This window comes from Taudactylus pleione, unplaced genomic scaffold (genome assembly GCF_031769625.1).
Source record: "Taudactylus pleione unplaced genomic scaffold, aTauple2 ptg000053l, whole genome shotgun sequence".
Classification (NCBI taxonomy): domain Eukaryota; kingdom Metazoa; phylum Chordata; class Amphibia; order Anura; family Myobatrachidae; genus Taudactylus; species Taudactylus pleione.
The window spans coordinates 41,142,753-41,158,390 of NW_028284455.1; the positions used below are offsets into that span (position 1 = coordinate 41,142,753).

Sequence of the window (15,638 nt, forward strand, 5' to 3'; positions counted from 1 at the left end):
TGAGGATGATACGGTGTCACTGGGCAACAACAGGGCAGACAAAGCTGCAAAATGGGCAGCAGGGTTAAAAATGAATGCACCAACTGAACAAATCATGACTTTTCAAACAATTGATATGCTGAAATAAATTGAGATGCAAAATTTGTATTCTATCCAGGAAAAGTCAGTCTGGAGGTCCAAGGGATATGGACAAGAGTCCTCTGGACTCTGGAGAGATGGACAAGGTAAGCCAGCGGTTCTCAAGGCATACTACCCAAGCCTGGCTGAGGCAGCGCACGGTCTGACTCATCTGGGAAAGCAAGGTATGTGTAAATTGGTGAGAGCATACTGGTGCGCACCAGGTTTTTCTTCTCAAGTGGAATAGAGAGCAATGTCCAAGTATGTATTAGTGTGCCCTGATGTGTTTTCCAATTGGGTTGAGGCATATCCAGCTGCCACTAATACTGCTGCGTTTACTGCCAATAAAATTGATCAGGAATTTGTATGCAGATATGGTATCCCTAAAATTATTGAAAGTGATAGGGGTACTCATTGCACAGGTGATGTTTTCCAAAATATGTGTAAGCTGATGGGTATTAATAGTCGACTTCATACCCCTACCGACCGCAAGCCAGTGCCAAGGTGGAGAGGATGAACGGTACTATTAAAAATAAATTAAGTAAGATCATGGCAGAGACTGGAATAGGATGGCCATAGGCATTTACTGTTGTTCCTACAAAGCATAAGGACCACTCCTAGACCCCTCTAAATCTGTCCCCTTTTGAAATACTGTTTGGTAGACAACCTCATTTGATTATAAGTCCGCAAGAAGATTTGAAAGGTAACAACGAGGTAACTGTAAGGTATCTTATAACAATGAGTAAACAGTTAAAACATCAACAGCAGAAACTGAAATTGTTGTCCCATGATATGCTTGAAACAAACTGTCATGATGTTGAACCTGGAGAATATGTTATGATCAGAAATTTCTTGCATTCAGGTTGTTTGACTGATCATTGGGAAGGTCCATATCAGGTGTTGCTGACGAGTACCACATCTTTGAAGGTGGCTGAGAGAGATACCTGAGTCCATTCCACTCACTGCAAGAAGGTCAACTAACCAGTGGAGAAACAAGGCAGAGACGAGGCTGATAACGTGGACCTGTCGATTGCGAGCTTGTTCCGGGAGGGTTAAAAGGTTGCAGTGAGATATCTGAACTAAAGAAATTTGCAGGTCTTTGCTACGGCAATGGACTGGTCTGCTGTGTTCATTTTTGTATTCTCTTCCAGAGTTTCCATCATCCTGGTTTGTTCGGGGATCTCTGGTTTCTGTGACGGGGGACCGATAGAGGAGATGGGAACTAATGGTAGCATTGATGGAGTGGAGTCGAGACGAGGAGTGCTATGCCAATCAGGGGAGTGTTTGACCAATCTTAGTACAGTAATTGTTAGGAGATCTGCTATTTTGGATACTCAGAGACAGTGTGAAGGTCTATCGTCTGAGGATTATTGTATGTGTGAGTTGTGTGGGACTGTAATTGATGAGAGATTCATCCAACTGTGTCAACCCAAGTATAATCAGTGTTGGGGTGAGTATCCTTTAGAGGATTATCACACCATTGTGGGCAATATTTTGAACCAAACTGACTGTTGGGTGTGTTCTCACGTGCTCCAAGGACAGCATAATGTAGGATTAGTGCCCATCCAATTAAATATCTCTGAAATTCTAGAATTGCAAAAAGGGAAGACACTGGATGGAAAATTTCTTAATACCAAACCACGCCATTTTAAACTTCACCAGTACCAAGCAGATAAAACACTTTTATGTTTAAACATCACCAACTCCAATGAACCAGGAAGTTGGGAGGTGACTGGGAATAATAAGACGATGACCTTCTCACAAAGAGCTGATCGTGAGCCTACGAATTATGAACTGTTACGCAAAATTAGATCAGGAGGAAGACACTTCCGGTATAAATATACACTGAGTAACACCAAAGAAATGGTTGTCAGAATACCAGAAGGGTACTGTGCTAAGGTTATACAACCAGAAACATGAATTTGCCAGATGGGAGAACCTGACATAGGATCATTTGTGAGGGAAATGTGTTTGATGATCATGAAGCATACTATTCCTTATGTTCTCCCCGATGATGTATATTTTATATGTGGAAGGAAAGTGGATAAGTGGCTCTTTCTGAGTTCTGAAGGTTTGTGTTACATGGGAAGAGTAGTCCCAGAGGTTATGACCCTCACACATGGTGAAATGCTTGGTATTCATAAAAACACACCATCACCATATCTTCACACACAGTATGAACACAGAGACAAAAGAAATATGATACCTGGTGACATGCATAAAGCCACACAGTTAATTAGTGAGACAAATGGCTTTCAAGTTTTGGTAGCATTGTATCCCACCAGGATCGCTCGGGGTACATTAACTTTTAGATATATCCAAGATCTTGCTAAATTAATAGATAATATCACCGAGATGTATGATGACACATTCAGGTATACAGGTAGGGAGTTGCAAGCTTACAAGAAAGAACTTGTGCAACATAGACTAGTGTTAAATAATTTAACAGCTGTCACTGGAGGGTATTGCGTAACTTTGGCCACCCAATTTGGAGTAAAGTGTTGCATTTACATTACAAATGATACAAGCGATCCCAAGGAGGTAATAGAACAGAAGATGGATGAAATTCTGCAGTTAAAATGGGAATTTCGTAAGAAGTAGAGGAGAAGGTAGAGGAATGGGTTTCATGGTTGAACCCAGTGAAATGGTTCTCATGTCTAGGAGAGTGGGTCCAGGAAATGATTGCAAGCATAGGTAAACTCCAGATCCTTATACTGGGTGTTATCATAGTACTTGGCATATGTGTCATGTGTGTTCCTCTAGTGTTGAAATGTGGAAAATGTAAAGATAAGGTGAATCAAAGGAATTAAATCATGATGGTGGTCAGTGGTAACAATATGAATACTGAGGTAAATGTAGGACTGCATTATAACCCTGAACTAGGAAATACCATCATATAATGTATAATATTTAGACATGCATAAAATGTGTTATTAAAATGTTATTTTTGAATTACGTAAGTCCCTATTCCCCTTCAAAACTTCCTGTATAGAATTGGTACATCCCCACATCTTTCCCATGATCTCCCAAGATCCGCGGTGTGTGTATAGGGGTAGTTTTATGTCACCTCCTAGAGACACATTATCGATGGATTAAGAACCACCTTGTGCCATCCGAAAATATAACATTAAATAATATGTCATAATGTAAGCCTAAATTAATTTTAAAATCAGAGTATGATATCATATTGTTTGCTATCAAAGGGTGGACTGTCGAAGCCGGATAATTGGATGAGACAGGATCGGTGTAAAATTAGATCTGGGCAATGCCATTTTGCAAATGGTAATGAGACGCAAGTTTTTGTGAAACTCGCCATTACAAGTACATACGGTGATGCTGTTATTTAGCGTCGTGCGATTCCCACGCAATAGAAAGAAGTCAGAAGTCCTCATCATATAAATACAGGCAGTCACTAAAAATATAAAATGGTTATCCCTGCAAAACACGTACCATGGTGTACTCCACAAAACACATAGTCGCACAACGCTAACTAGCATCTTTTCCCAATTCCCCAATACTTACACACTGCACACTTACATAAAAGGTTCCCTAGCATTAAAGTGTAATATCCAAGATTTATGCAGTAATTATTAATGTTGTGTAATAAAGGTTATTTGATATCTAAGGTTTAGTACATGGTAAGCAGACCGTGTTTGGTGTTGTACTGATCCACTGTGTCTCCACAGATTTCCGGTATCATCGGTGAGAAAATCGCAACATGCGTCTGCAAACTATGGACTATAGAGACTTAAAACATTAAAATGTACTCTGTAATGTTAGCAGCTTAGATTAGCATCCAGCAGGAAAAAGGACACAAAGGGTTGTTAGAGGCTGTTTGTGTCCATTCGAATTGACCTATGAACTATCCTGTAACAGAAGCACCTTTAAGAAGAACCAATGGAATCATGTCAAACTTGTCTATTGTATTTCCTATCTCTGTAAGGGTATATATGTACGCTCTCTGACCCCAGTCTTGAGTCTTCTTGCTGTGCTGTTGACGGAGGTTTCTAATGCTGATGCCGGTATCTGGGCCCAGAGCGCGTGCGTATATAACAACTGCACCTTGGGTCTGTATGATTTATTTGCACTAATTGTCAGATTGTAACTATCTGTTTTTATATTGAATAATAACTTTTTGTGCTTTGGAACCACATTCAAAGTCTGAAAGCATTTATTTACTGTGCGACTCATTATGCTAAATAGCGACAATTTTAGAAGGTATAAGCAGGATTTTAGAAGGTATAGACAGGATTGCATAGAGGTTTTAATTAGGTATCCATAAACTAATGTGCGGTGCTTCTTGGGACTAATAATCTTAAAAGTTCATTGGAGTCCACAATTCCAGAGCAGTAATAATGTCAGATAAATAAATAGTTTCACAGCTTCAATAGCATCTAATATTGATCTTTGCACAAGACTACTCACCAGTATCTGTGTTTGTAGTAGAGGGACCCAGTGTGTCCTGTCTCCATGCTCCATCAGCAGGGCCATGCTGAAGTGGTCTTTGGCACTTAGACATCGGGTTAAAAAAGTACTGAACAATGTTATGCTTGGTTTCCTTTCCGGTCCACAGAGTGACAGCAATAACAGTGATAGCAGCAGGTTCTGAGTTGCTCTCTGACGAGTTTTGCTCGTTAATACGGCACTTTTTCAATGCTATAATACATTGTGACAACAGTTAACTGACATTTGGTGTTTTTTACTTGATTGTATAATGGATACTTGTTATGAATTCCAATGACCACTCCTAGTAAGCAATCTAGAACTCAGGCTTTTGAGGTCTTCTGCCACTAACAACCACATGTTTTTTCCTTAGAGATTAATAGTTCACCGGTACTTAAGTGGCTGCCTGAATTTACTGCTCGGAGTAGTAGTAGCTTACAGGAGTGTTGGTTGGAATCCAGTGATGAGGAAAAGTGTTAAAACAGGAAGTGTCAATGATGTAGCTTAGAGAGCTGATAGTACGGCTTGTGTGCCGAAGGTGCGGCAAAAGCCGAAGGTTGAACGCCAATAACAAGTGATGCAGGTTAGCAAACCAAAGGTGCAGCAAATGTGCAGATGGCGCGGCAAATGTGCAGAGCATGCGGCAAATGTGCCGATGGTGTGGCAAATGTGCCAATGATGCGGCAAATGTGCCGATGGTGTGGAAAATGTGCTGATGGTGCTGCTTGTGTGCTGATGGTGCAGTAAGAGCCGATGGTAGTAAGCTGATTACAAGTACTGCGGCTTTGAGAGCCAATGGTGCGGTGTGGCAAATGTGCTGATGATACGGCAAACGTGCCAATGGTGTGGCGCAATAGTCGATGGTTGAAAGTTGGTAGTAGATGCTGTGACTTTGAGAGCCGATGGCAGCACATTAGTATTGGTGTGGGTTGGAAGCTGTTTGAGAAACTGGAGAGCCAGAGACAGCATGAAAGCTGCTGGTGCTGCTTGGGTGCTAATGATGCGGCAAGAGCTGATGGTAGAAAGTTGGTAGTAGGTTCTGCGGCTTTGAGAGCCGATGGCAGCAAGGTAGTATTGATGTGGCTAGGAAGCCGTAGGAGAAGCTGGAGAGCCAGAGACATCACGGAAGCTGCTGATGCGGCTTGGGTGCCAATGATGTGGCAAGAGCCCACAGTGGAAAGTTGGTATTAGGTACTGAGGTTTTGAGAGCCGATGGCAGCATGGTAGTATGGGTGTGGCTAGGAAGCTGTTGGAGAAACTGGAGAGCTGAACACAGCATGGAAGCTGCTGGTGCGGCTTGGGTACCAATGATGCATCAAGAGCAGGTGGTAGAAAGTTGGTAGTAGGTGCTGCGGCTTTGAGAGCCGATGGCAGCACGGTAGTATGGGTGTGGCTAGGAAGCCATAGGAGAAGCTGGAGAGCCAGAGGCAGCAAGGAAGCTGCTATGGGAAAAATCTACCTTTACCACAAGGTAGAACAGAACACTGACCATGCAGCCAAGCCGAGGGAACCCACAGGAATGCTAAAAAATTAAAAGAACTCGCAACATCAAGAAAAAGGCAATGCCTGATATATACTACCAAGTATAATAAGAATTCTGACATTACACAAAAGACCTTAAAGAAACATTGGCCTGTAGTATTCAGAGACCAAACCTTACCTTTTAAAAACCTAGACCCCCCAATGATGACTTATAAGAGGGGTCCCAATCTACAGCAGTTATTGATGTGACCTACAGTGTACCCCGGTGAGGGTAGGACAATCCCCAAATTAATGACACAGAGACCAGGCTGCTACTCATGCGGAGGATGTGGCACATGCGCATCAATGTTGACTGGACCAACCTTCCCACATACCCACATCGGTAGGAAGATCAATATATAATAAAGGCTACACTGCACCCTGGATTTTTTTTATTTAGTTATTTTCTTACATACCCATGTGGGCTTATAATGTTGGCCTCACATCACGGAAATTCAGGGACAGAATGGCCAATTACCGAGCCTCAATACGATTGGCCTAACAAATGGGCTCCACTGATAAGCCAGTCGCCAGACAATTTTGAAAATGAGCAAGCAGGTGGCAAGCCTGAAGTGTAAATTAATTGATTGGATACCAGAAACACCTATGGGAGGAGACACTCATGGCCTTGAAGAAACGGGAGAGTTTTTGGATGCATACCTTGGACACTGTAGCTCCAAGATGGCTCAATTAATATAATCCTTTAAATATTTTCCTTTAATTTCTCCTAGCTGGTTGTTGGTTTACACACACTGGAGCACCCTATAGTGTCCTTCGTAGATCATTGGTAAATTTGTATCACTTCTATCCCTTAAATTGTAGGCTCACAAGTTGTGTCCTTTGTATGGAAGCTGAAGGGTTGCTAAGGTATCTGGTTTCAGTTACATATTTCCAGTCTTATAGTCCATGTTTAGTACCACTTATATACTAGTGGTGTAGGTATTTACACTAAATTGGGTTATTCTCACTACTCAGATCTTTTGCAAATGCTCTATGGCACTCCTTTTCCCACTTCTTTGCATCTAACTGTCAAATTCCTCCATGTAATAACTTATGTACAGTATGCCTATAAAACAGTTTGCATGTATATGGCTTCATGTAAGCAGGTATAATAAAGTCTTTATATACTGTATAGTTGTTAGTGCATGTATTCATATATTCCTTGGCTTGAATATATATGTATTTGTGCATCTGTACGAGTGCATGAGCGTGGAATTGTGAAGAAGTGTAAGTATCATTGCAGTTATTATTAAACTCCTGAAAGTGTGAGGGAATGGTCAATTATGTTTTTATAGTTGAGCATATGTACCATTGTATGTAAGAATGAGTATAAATATGAGAATTAATCTGCACTCAAACTATTAAGACTTTTTTGCAGTTTAATATGTAGTCAAATCTGAAAATTGAGTCACCCTCCCTCAGGCTCCACATAACAAATCCCAGAGAACACAGAGGTTGTCCCCGATAATGACATCACTGTACTTGTGTGTATTAAATAAACATGCTCCTTTGTTTTGTTTCCATGGACACAGCAAGTCCTTGGCTTCCGGGCAACGGTACCCGTAGTTTATGTCAGACCATCTGGTGGTCAATTTATTGAAAAAAAAACGTGCAACTGAATAGATGCTTATGCTTCTGAGTCCAACTGCTACACTCAGAAGCATAAGCATCTATTCAGTTGCAAGTTTTTTTTTCAATAAATTGACCACCAGATGGTCTGACATAAACTACGGGTACCGTTTTTTAGACATCAAGTACGAGGTCTCACAGTTTCTGATCCAAAGAATTGCCTAATTTTGGGTATACATTAAGTACATGTGTATACATCAATATTGAGATCTACCCCTGAAGAATTCTCATAAAGAGACGAAACGCGTAGGGATTTAATGAAAGGTGGACACTACATTTAAACATCTGCTGATCGAAAGGTGTACAATATCCCTTTCCTAAGATTGGAAGGCTGTGCATTACCAAATTGTGTAAGATTGTCCATCTAGCATACTGTTAAATTTTAAAAAAGAATTATTTTACTTTCTATTTTTCAAATTTTTATTAACGTTGGCCTTGGGCCTGTGTTTGGGTGTCTTGGTATGAGGGTATCTTTTTTATAACCTCGAGGAGGACTTAATGCGAACTCATAGTTTGGACTAATTGATCAAAATTGAGAACGAGTAGGAATAACGGTGAAGTTGTCTCTTCAAAAGATAAAGAAGACATATAAGCCTTTGGAGAGATTGCATTGTATTTTACAAATTTTTAAATAAATTGTGTTGCGATTTAGCACCCCATCAGTAATCCATTTGTATATCTTTGAATTAGTCCTTCTAACAGGGGACTTACTGAAGGGTGCTGCTGTATGTGAATTGATCAGCGCAGTTTGGGATTCTTTGTGGTATATATATATATATATATATATATATATACATGTTGTGTGCATAATCAAGCTGTGAATAAAACAGTCACAGTATAAAATATTTAATCTCTGCCCAGTGAATATTATTAATTGATATAAATGATAGATCTCTATCATCTCATCTCGTTTTACTTTGTTTAAACTCTTGATATCAGAAGACTGTCTCTATCAATTGATCTAACTTCTTCAAGGGCTTATTCAATGTGTCTGGACATGCCCCTTGAAGACAAGGATCCTATCATATCCTTTGCTTGTCTATCAAAGGTTTCTAGTTCTTTGCTGTTCCTCCTAAGGTGCAGTAATTGGCCCTTAGGTATATTCTTTTTCCATGGCAGATTACTGTATATGCACTATTAAATGTAAGTAGACATTGGTTCCCACCTCTTTTTGGGTCCATGCCTTATCTCTAGGGTTATATCCAGGAAGTCCATCTTAGAGAGGTGAAAAGTGTGGGTCAAATGTAAATTGAAAGTATTAAAGTCCCCTTCCCAAATGATAAACAGGTGTATGTCATGTTTGGTGTCTGAGAGTTACCTGACTTAGGTGATGAACTGGATTTAGCGGAGAGCGGCATGACAGGATTCACAGATGAGGTAGATAGCTCTATTGCCAGACTTATGTGGCAGTGGAAACTGCCTTTGATGATAAATGACAGGAACTTGGAACCAGTAGAAAACTCGAAGGAACCGGACTGGGACCGGCAGGAAGACTTGCTGAGTTGTACTGGTGAACTTGGAACTTGACTCTGGACTGGAGAGATGTGGATTGAACTGGAGAACTTGGGCTTGACTCCGGACTGGAGTGACGTGGATTGAACTGAAGAACTTGGGCTTTGACTCTGGACTGGAGTGTCGTGGATTGACCTGAGAAACTTGGGCTTTGACTCTGGACTGGAGTGACGTGGATTGAACTGATGAACTTGGGCTTTGACGAGGAGGAGTCGAAATAACTGAAGCTGACAGATGTTTGGAATTCGGACCAATTGAAGGAACTGGAAGGAGTCCTGGGGAGCTAGAGACAGTAGGATCAACAATCAAAGCTGAGAACAGACTACAGAGATTGTCGTCCACTGAAATTATATTTTCAGGAGATGCTGAACAGGAACCATGATCAGGATTAGTAGTACAAGACACTCCTCCCTGAGATCTGGAACCTGAAACCCGCTCCTGGGGTATGAGACTTGAAATCTCCTCCTGGGGCAGGAGACTTGAGACCCCCTACCAGGGTGTGAGATTTGAGACCCCCTCCTGGGGTATGAGACTTGAAACCCCCTCCTGGGGCATGAGACTTGAGGCCCCCTCCTGGGGTGTGAGACTTGAAACTCCCTCCTGGGGTATGAGACTTGAGACCCCCTTCTGGGGTGCGAGACATGAGGCCCCTCCTGGGGCTGAGGCTCTGGAGACCCTTTCTGGGATCAGTGATTTAGACACCCCTCCTGGGGATGCCGACTAGAGTTCCCTGCTGGGACAAGCAGAATCTGGACTGGGACCGGAACAGGCAGAATCCGGGCTGGGGCCAGAACTGGCAGAATCCGGGCTGGGGCCGGAATGGACAGAATCCAGGCTGGGGCCAGAACGGACAGAGTTCGGGCTGGGGCCGGAATGGGCAGAATTCGGGCTGGGGCTGGAACAGGCAGAATCCAGGCTTGGGCCGGAACAGGCAGAATCCAGGCTGGGGCCGGAACGGGCAGAATCCGGGCTGGGCCCGGAATGGGCAAAATCCGGGCTGGGCCCAGAACGGGCAGAATCTGGGCTGGAACCAGAACGGGCACTAAGACGTTGACACTTGGAATTACTGTTGGAGTTGCAAAGGGAACAGTCTTTAATGAAGTGGTCTGAACCCACACAATAGAGACAGAGCTGTAAATCTTTGCACCGCTGGCGTTTAGCAACAGGAAGCTTTGGATGTTGGTAACTATGATGTCTCACTTTTCTTGTAATGGAAGAATCTTTGGAAGATTCCAAGGCAGAGATTTTAGTTGAGTCAGGGGTAGCACTAAAAAACTCGGGAATGATCTGAAAAATTTTAATGAGGAAAGCTTGTAGCTGCTCCAGCAGCTGATGGAAGGTAGTTAAAGGTTCAGGTGTGATATGAATGTCATTTCGTTGACTAGTCAGAGTTTGCAAAAGCTGTAGCACTTGATGCTGTACCGCCTCCTGTGAATCCAACTGAGCGACCTGGTTACGGCAAGCATTAGGTCCAGTATAGAGTGCTTGATCCGTTACCATCGTTGGGCCTGAACATTCTGTCACGTTTGGTGTCTGAGAGTTACCTGACTCAGGTGATGAACTGGATTCAGCCAAGAGCGGCATGAAAGGAATCACAGATGAGGTAGATTGCTCTATTGCAAGACTTATGTGGCAGTGAGAACTACCTTTGATGATAAATAACAGGAATTTGGAACCAGTAGAAAACTCGAAGGAACCGGACTGGGACCGACTTGCTGAGTTGAACTGGTGAACTTGGAACTTGACTCTGGACTGGAGAGACATGGATTGAACTGAAGAACTTGGGCTTGACTCCGGGCTGGAGTAACGTGGATTGAACTGAAGAACTTGGGCCTTGACTCCGCACTGGAGTGACGTGGATTGAACTGAAGAACTTGGGCTTTGACTCCAGACTGGAGTGACGTGGATTGCACTGAAGAATTTGGGCTTTGACTCTGGACTGGAGTGTCATGGATTGAATTGAAGAACTTGGGCTTTGACTCCGGACTGGAGTGATGTGGCTTGAACTGAAGAACTTGGGCTTTGACTCTGGACTGGAGTAATGTGGATTGAACAGAATCCGGATTCGGACCGGAACGGGCTTGGAACTTGACTCTGGACTGGAATAATGTGACAATGTCTGAAGGGAAATCAGGTAAGGCTGAGAAGAGGGCTAAACAGGGTAATCCGGAAATGCTGTGACAAAGTGTGGAACTCAGGTGCAGGCTGGTTTGGGTAATTGGGAATAACAGGTTCAGGAAGGAATAGGTAGGTTTGGGAATTTAAGGTTCAGGGAAGAGTGGGTAGGTAGAAGGAGCAAGGGTAGATCATCAGCAGGAAGCAAGGCAGGATAACACAGTGCAGGTTTGCAGGGAGCCAGGGACCAACCAGGAGTAGGGCAAGCAGCGGAGCACAAGGCTATGGTCAGGAGCGCATGAACTCTCTTATAGCTGATGCTGAAACATATGAGTTGCACTGGCCTGGAAACTAGCAGGATTTCTGGATGCTCCAGCAATGACATATTTGGTCAGAGATATGTCATTGCTGAAGTTTCTCTGCTGACAGAAAAATTTGTATTTTGCAGTATTTATGCACCTAATATTTATTGCAGTTCTTTAAGCAAATACTGACAAATTCATATGTTTACTCTTTAGTAGCCCACCCTTCTTTGGACAAATCCTCTTTTCCTAAATATCCTCCTTCCCAGCCGTATATGGGAATCCAGATGTAGAGTGAACAATTACATTTAATTGACTGTTGGAGAGCTCTGCATACAACAGAATAAGATTATATTTGTCTGCAGCACATGTCACATTATCCAGATTGGACTATTTACTTATAGCCCCTCCCATTTTCTCTAAGATGCATAATGCTATTATTTGGCATCCTCACTAACCTTCCTTAATGCATTAGAGGCAAAATGGCAAGAGTACCTTCATAACAATCAAGAGCATATATCAGACCCCTTGTTGTTGTAGCAAGTTGTCAAAATGGTTGGGATGGGTATGAAATCATGGTGGCTCAATAGCCGCCGGGTTGAAGTGCCAATGCTGGAAGCCCAACAGAGGAGAATCCTGACAGAGCAGTTAAGTACCCCAACCCTACACTTCTCCCCCCCTATCCCTCGCTTAGGATTGCCTAATCATAAAATTCCCAGGGTGGTGCCTAACCCTATGTCCTCCCTGGGGATGCCTATCCTAACCCTGCCCCTTGAACCCTAAAACTGACTCTCCCTGGGGGGTGCCTAACCCTTACCTCCCACCAGTGGCACCTAACCCCTTCTTCCCCTAGCCTAACCCTAACCCTTCCCGGGGGAGCCTAACCCTATCCCCCCAGGGGTGCGTAAATCTAACCCCTCCACAGCTACATGCTAAGAGCTGGACTTACCTTGATTGGTCCAGCATCCTTCAACATTCCGGCATCAGGATTAAGATAAGCGTCAGTATTTTGATGCCTAAATGAAATCCCTTGTTGGGTTTCTATATAGATTATAGGACTGGTTTTTAAGCTGTAAATATTATATGTCTGTCAGAGAGAATCTCCAGGGAATCACCATCTAGATACCAATTACAACAGTATCCACTATGTGGATGCAATTAAACCACAATCTGGAATGAGTTACTGGTAACAGTAACATCTGACTCTTATACTGGTAAATAGGGCAACTTGTGGTAAGTGATATATTTGTTTAAATCTACTCTGCGGACAGGCTAGATACATTTTGACTGTCTATTAGCTACAGTTTGTTAATTTTAATAATATCACATTGCAAAACAGTGTTGCCATTATTGGATACTATTACCTTGCTTGGACTACATATTATCTATTGATCTAAACCATTACACCATGCTAATTAGATTAGATTATTTTCTATTTGAAGACTGTTACTTGTGTGTTTTATGATGCCATGTGGGTCTTTATATTTTTATTTTTATTGTGAATAAATATTTTGTTCATTCACTGTTTCTGTCCAAGCGCTCACATTTTTTTCTTTTTTTTCTTTGCTATTGTTTAAGGTAAGCTTGTTTTTACCTAAAAGATATATAAATAATTATATATCAGTATTGAAATGCAGCCAGTATACAGTCCATCAAGTATTTGAAGGCTTTTAAACAGGTAATAATATGTCTATGAAACTATTTAATAAATAGCCATGACCATTCCCATCATGACATTGTGCAATACTGTAGGAGACAAAAGCTCTCGTGGCAGCACCAGAGGTGTGACAGACCATTTGGGGTTAAGTGCTGCTACAGGTAAAGTATAGTGAGGCAAACTTGGAGATGGGGTGACTCAACAAATTCAGAAACTATTATACAATTAGCAAATATTGCCCTTTGCTCCTTTTTTAGATCCAGATGTGGCTTCCATTGATGCCACCAACATCGAGTTCATTATCCAAAGAGATGGAGATAGCTACATAATTAATGGAAAGAAGTTGTGGTGCAGTGGTGAGTAAAAGCACATTTTTTGATTCATATTGTAGCACCTGTTTGCAAATGCATACATATAGAATAGATACAGACAATCCATATAGGGCCTGATTCAGATTCGGGAATACAGAGCCTGCTTCAGAGATAGATGCTAATGCAATTTTTATGCAGATCAAAAGATTGATTGCCATTGCGCATGCATATAAGCTGCACTGCACATGAGCTGTGATTGTCTTGTGATTCTGAATGCACAGAGGATCCAGTAACAAAGTGAGTGACAGGTAGTCAGCGTTTGGGGTGGTAACAGTAAAACTCAGGCATGTCTGACCATTTAAACACCGTTACATGGGCGTGCATAAATTAGCCCTTCCGATCTCCTACACATCATGAGAGCCCGCTGCGTGTTAGGAGAGCTGCGGAGTCTGCGAATGGACAGACCTGCCACAAGGGCAGGATGGGGCTCGATGTGTGTCGATGTTACTGATATTTACGCAGATAAGCAACATTGTTTGCATATAAGAAAGCAGCGGTGGGTGTACTTATGCTTGGGTAAGCTTTTGAACTATTAGCTGCATTGCATACGAAATCACAGCTGTGATTGCATTAGCATCCATCTCTGAATCAGACTAAGTAAGAAAGAGCAAGTAACTGTACACCTTGGGAAAACCATATTGCACTATGGGGGAGGGATTAAAATGTTTAGACAGATTTAGATTTGAAAGGGATGTGTCCAAACTGAAATCTAAATTGCAGTGTAAAAATAAAGCTTCCAGCATTTGTAAGCTACATGCAAAAGCAGCCAGTATTTACCCTGCATGAAAAAAATGACTGTATTTGCACCTCTTGCATTGCAACATGGTTTATCTAGGTATACATTTACTTGCTATTTCTTACTCTGGGCCTCATTCAGGACGGATCGCAACTGTGTACGCAGAGGGCTGATTGTTGCATATTGCTCATACATTGCAGTGCGCATGTGCAAATGCCCCACTACAATTGCAGTCACTATGCAGACGCATCGCAGAGTGACTGACAGGAAGTACCATTTGGGGGTGGTGATGTTGAAGTAGTTGGAGAAACTCAGGTGTGCTAGTATGTTTGAATGCTGTTGCAGGGGCATGCATTAATTAGCCACAACGATGGCATATGCAGCTTGAGTGCTCACTGCGTACAGGAAAGTTAGCAATTTATAAGTGAGGTCTGACCTGCTGTAAATGTACCAGCAGCTCTGATGTACTTCGATGTTACAGATGTTTTGGCTGAATTGCAAGGTTTTATGGATGTGCCAGAGGGGAAGTGGGCATCTGCATGTTGTCCATGCGAGTGTTTTGCGATTGCACATATAAGAATACTTTTGCAGCAGACCCGTGTACGCGATTTCAGCCGTGACCGCATCAGTGATCCATTCTAACTCAGGCAGGCCCTCTATTCCCAGATCTGAATCAGGCCCATAGTTTTTAACCAAATACTGATTACTTTTGCAAAATATGTACATTTATACTTTTGCTTATTCCTTCATTCATTGTTTACATTTAGACATTATGGGGTAAATTTACTAAAGGTTGATTTTGCATTTTGAGTGATTTGAGATGCGATTTTCATTCAATTTGGCTTTGATTTTGCTTTTGGGTATTGCTAAAGACCAAATCGAATGTAAAATCGGACTTCAAATCGAATTTTGAGTCAAATTGGCCTCAAATCGACCATCGGAAAAACATTGGTACTTTTACATAGCCCAACACACAAAACCCTTATTTAGTATCATTTGATTTGAAATCGACCTCAAAATCGGACATCAAATCGAACTTCAAAACCCCAATACAATAGACCTGCTTCATGCTTTCGATTTGAGCATGAGCAGGTCTGATTGACACAGATACATGCAGGCATCAGTGAGATGCCTGCATGTATCTGGATAGAAAAAGTAATTAAACAGTTACATTTAAAAAAAAAATGACGTGAGGTCCCCCCCCCAAATCAGAACCAGCCCCGGACTGCTGAAAC

At 42.2% G+C, this 15,638-nt stretch overlaps 1 protein-coding gene across 1 annotated transcript in view; it reads left to right on the forward strand.

The window, feature by feature from the left end:
* Positions 1 to 15,638, forward strand: part of LOC148535392 (acyl-CoA dehydrogenase family member 11-like) — a 670,105-nt gene that overhangs the window by 495,884 nt on the left and 158,583 nt on the right. Inside the window, exon 13 of the mRNA XM_088463865.1 lies at positions 13,554 to 13,652. Within this exon, the coding sequence (XP_088319991.1) occupies positions 13,554 to 13,652 (99 nt within the window). The remainder of the gene's footprint in view (positions 1 to 13,553; positions 13,653 to 15,638) is intronic.